Genomic DNA, 9832 nt, shown 5'->3' with positions numbered 1-9832 from the left:
CCTGGGGAGGGCAGACAATTGTCTTCTCTCCTTCCCTTACAGACAGCAACTCTAGGCAGTGCACTCAGGCATGTTTGCAGCGCTTGTGTCTCTCTTTTGTTCAGATGGGAAAGGATTAGCATCATGTGCAGAAGCCATCCTCCCTGCCCCCATTTCTGTCCTTCCTTTCCCGGAGCAACATGCCGGCTGCTGGAGAAGGACAGCCCCTGGGAGCCGGCAGTGTAAGAGGGCAGCTTTGTTGACACTAAAAACACATGCTTTGAGGAAACAGTTATTCACCTTTATAGATATATATATATATATATATATATATATATATAATCCCTGGGGTGCCCAGTTGAATGCCTTTTCCAGAGCAGGTTCTCAAAAAAAAAAGAAAAAAAAAAGTTGGAGTAATATATTTTTAATGGAAGTAAAGTTTGTTTAAATTGCAAACGAAATCAAGTTCTAGCAAATGGCTGGTTACTAGGACCAGTGTGAATATGTGAAAATGCTTTATCTGGAACCACAAACATTCACCCCGTAGTTAGCTTCACTTGTATTTGTGCAGAGGGTGTGTGTGCCAGGTTGTGGTGTAAAATGTATTTTGTATGGCAGGTCACCGTCCAGATATATGCTTGGAAGGCACTGCCCTGTGCTGGCTGCCCTAGCGCTCCTCTGTGATTTTGTTAATTGTGAAACAGATGAAGCTGGAGAGGCAGAAAGAGAAAACACACATGCCCTTACTCAAATTGCAAAGGGGAGTGGGTTTTGTTCAAGGGTGAAGGGCTTCACTGAACATGAATTTGGAGAGCCCTGTGTCCAAGTTTCATGCCGGACGGAAGAGTCTGGTGGCAGTGTGGGAACAGGGAGGCCAGGGGTTTGGTGTCTCTCAAGTGAATGAGAAGACGAGCCACAGACTGGGTGAAAATATCTGTAAAAGACACATCTGATAAAGGACTGTTGTCCAAAATACGTAAAGAATTCTTAAAACTCCACAGTAAGAAAATGAACAACTTGATTCAAAAATGGGTACAAGGCCCGAACAGACATCTCATCAAAGAAGACATACTGAAGGCAACGAAGCATATGAAAATATGCTCCATATCATACGTCACCAGGGAAACGCAAATTAAAACAGTGACGAGATACCACCACACATCTATTAGAAGGACTAAAATCCCAAACACCGACAACACCAAATGCTGGTGAGGTTGTGGAGCAACAGGAACTCTCACTCATTGCTCATGGGAATGCAAAACGGTGCAGTCACTTTGGAAGACAGTTTGGCAATGTCGTCCAGAATTAAACATATTCTTACCATATGATCCAGCCATGATCCTCAGCATTTACCCAAAAGAATAAAAAACTTATGCCAACACAACCCTCCGCCATGAACGTTTATATCAGCTTTATTCCTAATTGCCAAAACTTGGAAGCAACCAAGGTGTCCTTGAGTAGATGAATGAATAAATTACACTGAGGTATATCCATGCAGGGGAATATTATTCACTGCTGAAAAAGAAGAAGCTATCAAGCCATGGAAAGACATAGAGGAACTTTCTATGCATATTACTAAGTGAAAGAAGCCAGTAGGAAAAGGCTACATATTATATGACTCCAACTATAAGACATTCTGGAAAAATCAAAAACTATGGAGACAATAAAAAAGGCAGCAGTTGCCAGGGGTTGGAGGGAGGAGGGGGGGGATGATTTTTGCGGGAGAGCACAAAGGATATATTTAGGGCAATGAAATTATTCCATGTGATGCTATGATGATGGATACATGTCATTATGCTTTTGTCAAAACCTAGAGAATGTACACCACCAAGAGTGGACCCTAATGTAAACAAACTATGGACTTTGGGTGATTATGATGTGTCAATACAGGTTCATCACTTTTAATAAATGGACCACTCCAGGGGGCGGGGATGTCCATAGAGGGGAGGCTGTGCACGTGTGAGGACAGGGGACATATGGGAATTCTCTGTACTTTCCACTCAGTTTTGCTGTGAACTTAAAACTACTCCTAAAAATAAGTCTATTTATTTAAAAAAGAATACACAGTCATATTACTAATAAAAAAGACAAGACATTAAATTCAGAGGCAGTTTGTGTAATGCTTTTGTTATTATTAAATAAAATTCGAAGAGTACATAAGGTCCCCAATTAAAAAAAAAAAGACACCAGAACCAGAATTTTCAATCCAAGGTAGAATATTCCGAGTTTTAGCTCTCAAACCCTAAGTCAGTGTTTAACAAACTACAATAGCACTTCCTTAATAGGTGAATTCAGTGGGTTTTAGACAACAATTTTACTTAATAAGGAGAGATATTAATTTGTGACACTTTGGTTTCTGTAGGGTGTGTACTGTAAGAGTTCCTGCCCTGTGCCATACTGCCCTACTGCTCGTTCTTTAATGGAGCATACTCTCCGACTGGGTGATTCAGAGAATAAACAAGTGAGATTACAAGAAGATTATTTTAGCTTCGGACATGTGATGGACCAAGCAAGGTATTGACAGTCCTTGGCAGCCTGCTTTGTTGGGAGAGGGGCATTGCACCTGAGGTCTGAATGCAGTGAATGGGCTCTAAATGCAAAGGTCTGGCGAAAGGAAAGTTCCAGGTGGGTAGAATAAATGCAAAAGGCAGTGCCTCATGAGAAGACTGGGGCAAGCTGGGATTTGGAGAGTTAGGCAGGTGTCTGATCATGCTGACCTTGCGGAATTCTTTGAGACAGAAATATTCACCTTATGAAAACTTCAGTGTTTAAGTATATGTGTCTGGGGTAATGACTCTGAGATGGTGTCCACATACTATTTTAGCGAACATGTATGCTTTGGTAAGTTTCACCAAGGTAGGAAATATATGAAGAGTAGCAGTTAAGGGCAGTGTGTGTGTACGTGCGTGTGTGTGTGTGTGTGTGTGTGTGTGTGTGTGTGTGTGTGCCTAGAAAATAGGTAGAGTTCAGTTTATACCCACTACCGTGTCGGAGGGACATGAAAGGGGGAGGTCCCGTAGATGGAAGATATTCAGGTCCAAACTCGGGATTGAGGTCTGATATAGCTGAATGCCAAAGAGCTGAGAACTCACCTTGGGAGAGTAGGTCCAAGGAGAAGAAAAAGGAAGAGCTGCCTTGCACGGCATCCTTTCAGCAATGGGGACACGCATGGAGTCAGAATACTTCTAAAAATGGCATGTTCCATTCAGTGAGTCAGATATTCACCCAGTGATATTTTTAGTGTATTATTTACTTAGCAAAATGTTTCTTCTTCAAAGGAAAAAGGTACATTTCATATTTGTTCTAATTGCGTTTTTGTAATTTTGAGAGATTTTGTAGAATATCTTACCGTCTTATATAACAGTCCTTATAATTTTTTTTTGCTAAAGATGCAATTGTTAAAAAGATAATAATAACCATAAAATAGTCTTTTGTAGCTCTGATAATCCAAAGTAAATCTTAAGACTCTGAACATTAATTATATATCCAACAGTGTTTATTGTTAGTAAGAAGATTGCATATCTTGCTTCTAAACAAGTACATAGGTGGATATACACACAAATAGAACATGTATATTCACTATTAAAAGATGGAAGATGTGTCTAATCCTGATGTACATTCAGTGGTTTAAAAAATAGCAGATACATTTCTGTTTTACCAAATTAGACTTCCAAGAGGTGTATCATTAGAGAAGCCCGCATTTTTTGTTAGCCTAAAATTCTTTTAAATAGTTGGTTACTGCTGGTGTTGAAAACATGTGTTTCCCACACGTAAATACTCTTCCTGTAAGAAACGTGCAGGTCTCAAACACGTGCCCATTTCTTTTTTTTTCTTTTTTTTTTTTTTGTTATACTACTTAAAACATTTTTCCTTAGGAAACCAAAAAAAAAAAAAAAGTATAGAGAGGAGTTATTTAGTTTTCTTTTTCTTTCCTCACTCTTAGTCCCCTCACTAAATGAGCTAACATTAAATTTGTGGGGTGGATACATGATACACAATAGCAATCCGGTTAATCCCTCCTGAAAATTGTGTTTTACCTTTTGCCCATGGCACAGAGGGAGAAATCCGCTCTACCACATTCCTGGGCACACCGGCAATGCCTGCTTTCCCCCCTCCAGTCTCTGTTTATTGAAAGACTCATCACATCACAGGGTTTACCCTCACCCACTCACCTCTTCTCATCATTTCCGGTCCTCTCCGACTAATAAACAACCTCCTTCCTCCACCTTTAACTTCCCTAACAAATGGCCATCTTTCTTTGAACAGAAATTACACTTCTTATTTGAAAGAGTAAATTTTACCTTATACTTCCTCTAAGAAGATCCCAGCACTGTTAAGAATAAAGCCCATTATTTTTCAGCCCTCACATAATTCTCATTCTGAGGTTAAACCTAATTTCTAAAAACAAAGTTGAAAAAAAAAATAGATGCTTTAAGAAAAATAGGAATGTGGCTTACTTATGTATTCCAAAGACTATATTTTGGACTCTCTGCAACAAAGGTCAAGAGAAAAGGAAAACTAAAAGATCTAAATGTGTTTGCATAAAATATTAAATAAGTAAGAAGTTAAACCTGATTTTTGCTGTCGAGTGAAGGCGCATAAATACTGAATTCGCCAAAGATTTTCAAATGCATCCTCTTTCAGAGTCTAAAATGCTAGGCACCCTCGTAGTTTGCGTGAAAATATTGCAACTGAGCTAAATTATTTCAAGCCCTCTAGCCGGAGTGTGGGGTGCAGCACGGGTAGGGTCACTACCCAGGCCATCCCTACCCTCCTGTGGTGTTCCCAACGGCTGGAAGAGCTGGGAAGCCTGTGAGGCAGGAGAAAAACAAGATGCAGGGCTGGCCTTGCGGGGAGAAGATGAATTTCCACACACTGCCTTGGGTTTCATACGTCTCCAGATTTCAGGTTACCCCCTAAGAACAACTGAAAATTCTTACGGTTCCTCTGGCCCTTAAAAAAACAAACCGCCTGCCTTATTGGCCTGAGTACAAGTATTTGATGCAGTGTTTTTTCTTTAGGATGAACGTAGGTGGGGGAGGGTATGGCCATGAAGATTAAAAAAAAATAATAATACGGATCTGTGAAAACATGGTACCATTTTGTGTCATTAAAGACGTCAGAAAAACTGCAATGCTTAGGTAATGCAGTATTTTTTTCACAGAGAGAGCACCTGAAAGGAAGCAGGTTTGGCTAATTTCACTAGTCCTGAGCAGCTGACATTTCTTGTGAAATTCTCAGGGCAGCATCTTAGGAACTACCTAAAGTTGCCAGCTCCCCAACGCCGGAGGGTGTGAAGACGGTGATGATGACAACAGAGAATGCATAGGAAGCGGCGGTTTTCTCTAAATTGCCCCCATAATATCCACAGACGGGTAACAGGAACGCACAAAGAAAAACGCGTTTGGAAATAATCAGAGTGAGACGGACGGGGCACGGGCTTGACATCAGCTAGCCTGCTCACCGTGTCTCTGTTCTACGGGCAGTCGGTCCCACCTTGCCACAGACATAGGGAATATTTCGACTGGAAACTTGGGGTGCTCCTGGTTTTCTCTTTGGTCTGGGTTGTTCAGCTACAATAGCGAGTGACCCATAAGGCGTGCTAGCTCGGGGCGAGATTTCAGGACGAGGCTGCTCTGGAGGGCGCTGGTGACCGAGACAGGGGGAGGGGACAAAGAGGAAGGGGAGAACTGGGAAGGAGGGGGAGGGGGTCTTGGGGGAGGGGACGAGGAAGGAGCGGGAGAGGGGAGGGGGGACGAGCGACGCAGGGGCGGGGCTGTGCCGAAGCTCTAGGGTCCCGGACCCGGGGAGTGGCCGGATCGAAGGCGAGGACCCGGCCCCCGCTGAGCCCCAAGGACCGTTATTCCGGCCCCCGCCCGGGGCGGGGCGCGCGGGGGCCCGGCACTGCCAAACCCGCACCGCGGCGTCTCCAAACACCGCGGAGGAGGAAGAACAGACGAGGAAAAAGGACAAAACGGAAAACGCAAACGGAGGAGGGGGAATCCAGCCTCTCGGGCTTTAAACGGATGTCTCTGCTTTAGAGAAAAGGAGAAAGGGAAAAGGAGGAGAGAGCCCACGTGCCCCGGGAAGGTTGTTGTGTTAAAGCGCCACCTTCCGTCGGCCGGGGTGCGGCGGGAGCCGCGGGCGGACTCTGAGGGCGCGCGGCGCCGGGGAGCGGCCGAGCCCCCGGGGGCGCGCCGGGGAGCAGCTGCGCCCACCGGGCGGGCCGGGCCGCACCCGCCGTCTCGGGCTGTGCGCGTGCCCGAGCGGGCGCCCGCGGCGAGCGAGCGCGCGCCTCGTCTGCTCACTCTGACCGGCCTCCCCCGGCCGGACCCGGCACAAAAGGGCGCCGGGCCTCTCCGGGGACCTGGTCCTCGGTTCGCTCCGACGCCGGGACTAACCCGGTTCGCCCCGGGAGCGCCGGCCCGCCGCGGGGCCGTGTGCGGCTCCGGAGCATCCTGGGGAGAGGCGCATCTGTGCACACACGCGGATTTTTTAAAAATAACATATTTCCAGACAGGCCTCCTCCTCCCCCACCCCCCATCTTTGCAAAGCAGCCCGGAGGGCGGGGGAGGGGGAGGGGCCGCGGAGTTAATAAAGGCAGATGGGCGGAGCCGGCCCCCAGCCATTGGCTGGCCCGGGGAGTGATGTCACCCATATGACACCCTGATAACTAGTTGGGAGAGAGCCCTCAACTTTTTGCAGAAGGAGCGCGCGCGCCTGGGAGTGCTCGGGGTCCGGCGCTCGCGGCGGGAGCCACGAGCCGGAGAGAGGGGTCCCGGGCTGCTTCGACCGCCGCCGCCGCCGCCGCCGCCTCTCCCGTCGCGGCCGCAGCTCCCCGCGAGCGGGCGGCCGTCGCCGCCGAAGCCGCCGAAGCCGCCGTGTGCAGCCTGGAAGGGGGGGCGGGGGGGAGGGGGGGAGCCGCGGACGCGGGGTGCCGAGGACTTTGCAAGTTGCCCGGGAAGGTGGAGGGGCGAGAGGGGGAGGGGGAGCTCCGCACGAGACCGAGCGGCCCGGGTTGGAGCGCCCAGCCCCGCAGCGGATCATGGTGCAGCAGGCCGAGAGCTTGGAAGCGGAGAGCAACCTGCCCCGGGAGGCGCTGGACACGGAGGAGGGCGAATTCATGGCTTGCAGCCCGGTGGCCCTGGACGAGAGCGACCCGGACTGGTGCAAAACGGCGTCGGGCCACATCAAGAGGCCGATGAACGCGTTCATGGTGTGGTCCAAGATCGAGCGCAGGAAGATCATGGAGCAGTCTCCGGACATGCATAACGCCGAGATCTCCAAGAGGCTGGGGAAGCGGTGGAAAATGCTGAAGGACAGCGAGAAGATCCCGTTCATCCGGGAGGCGGAGCGGCTGCGGCTCAAGCACATGGCCGACTACCCCGACTACAAGTACCGGCCCCGGAAAAAGCCCAAAATGGACCCCTCGGCCAAGCCCAGCGCCAGCCAGAGCCCCGAGAAGAGCGCGGCGGGCGGCGGCGGCGGCGCGGGCGGCGGCGCGGGCGGCGCCAAGACCTCCAAGGGCTCGAGCAAGAAATGCGGCAAGCTCAAGGCCCCTACGGCCCCCGCGGCCGGCGGCGCCAAGGCCGGCGCGGGCAAGGCTGCCCAGCCCGGGGACTACGGCGGCGCGGGCGACGACTACGTGCTCGGCAGCCTGCGCGGGAGCGGCGCGGGCGGCGGCGGCGCGGGCAAGACGGTCAAGTGCGTGTTCCTGGACGAGGATGACGAGGACGACGAGGACGACGACGAGCTGCAGCTGCGGATCAAGCAGGAGGCGGACGACGAGGACGAGGAGCCGCCGCACCCGCAGCTCCTGCAGCCGCCCGGGCAGCAGCCGCCGCAGCTGCTGAGACGCTACAACGTCGCCAAAGTGCCCGCCAGCCCCACGCTGAGTAGCGCGGCCGAGTCCCCCGAGGGCGCGAGCCTCTACGACGAGGTGCGGGCCGGCGCGACCGCGGGCGCCGGGGGCGGCAGCCGCCTCTACTACAGCTTCAAGAACATCACCAAGCAGCACCCGCCGCCGCTGGCGCAGCCCGCGCTATCGCCCGCGTCCTCGCGCTCCGTCTCCACCTCCTCGTCCTCGTCCTCGTCCTCCTCGTCCAGCAGCAGCAGCGGCAGCAGCAGCAGCAGCAGCGGCGGCGAGGACGCCGACGACCTGATGTTCGACCTGAGCTTGAATTTCTCCCAGAGCGCGCACAGCGCCAGCGAGCAGCAGCTGGGGGGCGGCGCGGCGTCCGGGAACCTGTCCCTGTCTCTGGTGGATAAGGATTTGGATTCGTTCAGCGAGGGCAGCCTGGGCTCCCACTTCGAGTTCCCCGATTACTGCACGCCCGAGCTGAGCGAGATGATCGCGGGGGACTGGCTGGAGGCGAACTTCTCCGACCTGGTGTTCACGTATTGAGAGGGGCGCCCGCTTCTCGCTCTTTCTCTCGGCGGGTGCAGAGCAGGGTTCCTTGGGAGGAGGTCGTGGTGGTCGTGAGGAGGAGGGCGGGGGGGTGGGAGGAGGTGTCGATGGTGGTGGCGGTAGGGTGGAGGGGAGAGAAGAAGATGCTGGTATTGATATGATGTCGTGACACAAAGAAATTGGAAAAGATGATGAAAATTTTGGTGGAGTTAAAGTGAAATGAGTAGTTTTGAAACATTTTTCCTGTCCTTCTTTTGTCCCCCCTCCCTTCCTTGATCGTGTCTCAAGGTAGTTGCATACCTAGTCTGGAGTTGTGATTTTTTCCCCCTCAAATGTGTTTTTGTAATTACTATTTCTTTTTTTCTGAAATTCGCGATTGCAACAAAGGCGGAGGGGCGGGGCGGGGGAGGGGAGGGAGGACCCGCTCCGGAAGGCGCTGTGTGAAGCTGGTCGGGCTTTGAAGTCTGGAAGACGCCTGCGGAGGACCCTTTGGCAGCGCGACTGTTAACGCTAGGGAGTTGGTTGGAGATGTGTGTTTTTTTTTTTTTTCCTTAAGAGATCTTAAAGAACTGGTGTTTTTTTTTTTTTTTTTAAACAAACACAAAAAAAGGGACCATGGCAAATTTTTTATTTTATTTTATTTTTTTGGAGGGAGAAAACTGATGTCTTCTATGCATCCGATTCTTAACAAAACTGCAGGGAGCTTGAAAAAATGCAGACTGTACAAACGCTTACAAAAAAAAAAAAAAAAGAAAAAAAAAACTGTGAACTGACTTAAGATCAGAGTTTACTTTTCAGATCAAATTGTTTATGGTTTTACAAATGTGATTTCTACTTGCCAACTTTTTTTTTGTAACTTGTTCCCTATACCTCCTTGATTGAATACCAGACAGCCTAGACCTCAGTACAAAAGGTATTGAAACATTTTTGATACATAACAGACCTCAGTCTTTTTTAAAAATTAATATATTTTCAGGCGTATTTTTGTACAGTGAAAAGGGAACATTCTTGCTGTGTTTTTTCAGTAAGACTTTCAGGCACTTCTTCCCTTTTGATTTCTTTTTTTCCTCTGTTTTTTTTAGCATGCAAGTATGTTGGTACGTTACGTCCTGGTTTAAAAAGGATTAAAATTTTAAAATAATCCTTGCATCTAAAGGCCTTGTGGTTTAAAAAAAAGCAAACTTTTTTTTGTACAGCTATAGTAGAGATTTGTTCAATATTTGTAGGTAAAGATTTATTGAAAATGGTGATATAGACCTCAGAGCTGTTATCTTAGTTTAAAGATTGTATATGTACTGTACTATAGTAGGACTTTATGTATCTCATACGCTGTGATATGTGGATGGGGCCCCAGATGGAAGGTTTGAAACTGGATTCTCGATTTTTAGCAAAAAGAAAAAAAGGCACATAGTTTAAAAAGTTTCTCATTTTGTGCAATATAATCTA

At 49.0% G+C, this 9832-nt stretch overlaps 1 protein-coding gene across 1 annotated transcript; it reads left to right on the top strand.

Annotated features, from left to right (window-relative positions):
- The first annotated feature begins 6955 nt into the window (after window positions 1–6955).
- Window positions 6956–8965, top strand: SOX11 (SRY-box 11). The gene has a single exon (XM_029232798.1). The coding sequence runs from the start codon at window positions 7025–7027 to the stop codon at window positions 8381–8383; it is 1359 nt and encodes a 452-aa protein (XP_029088631.1). The 5' UTR covers window positions 6956–7024; the 3' UTR covers window positions 8384–8965.
- The last annotated feature ends 867 nt before the right edge of the window (window positions 8966–9832 follow it).

This window comes from Monodon monoceros, unplaced genomic scaffold (genome assembly GCF_005190385.1).
Source record: "Monodon monoceros isolate NGI ecotype Baffin Bay Population unplaced genomic scaffold, NGI_Narwhal_1 Super_Scaffold_19, whole genome shotgun sequence".
Taxonomy (NCBI): domain Eukaryota; kingdom Metazoa; phylum Chordata; class Mammalia; order Artiodactyla; family Monodontidae; genus Monodon; species Monodon monoceros.
This window is presented reverse-complemented; position numbering and strand designations above follow the sequence as displayed.

Coding starts and splice junctions, on each gene's coding strand:
- SOX11 (XM_029232798.1), top strand. CDS start 7,025: ATGGTGCAGCAGGCCGAGAGCTTGGAAGCGGAGAGCAACCTGCCCCGG.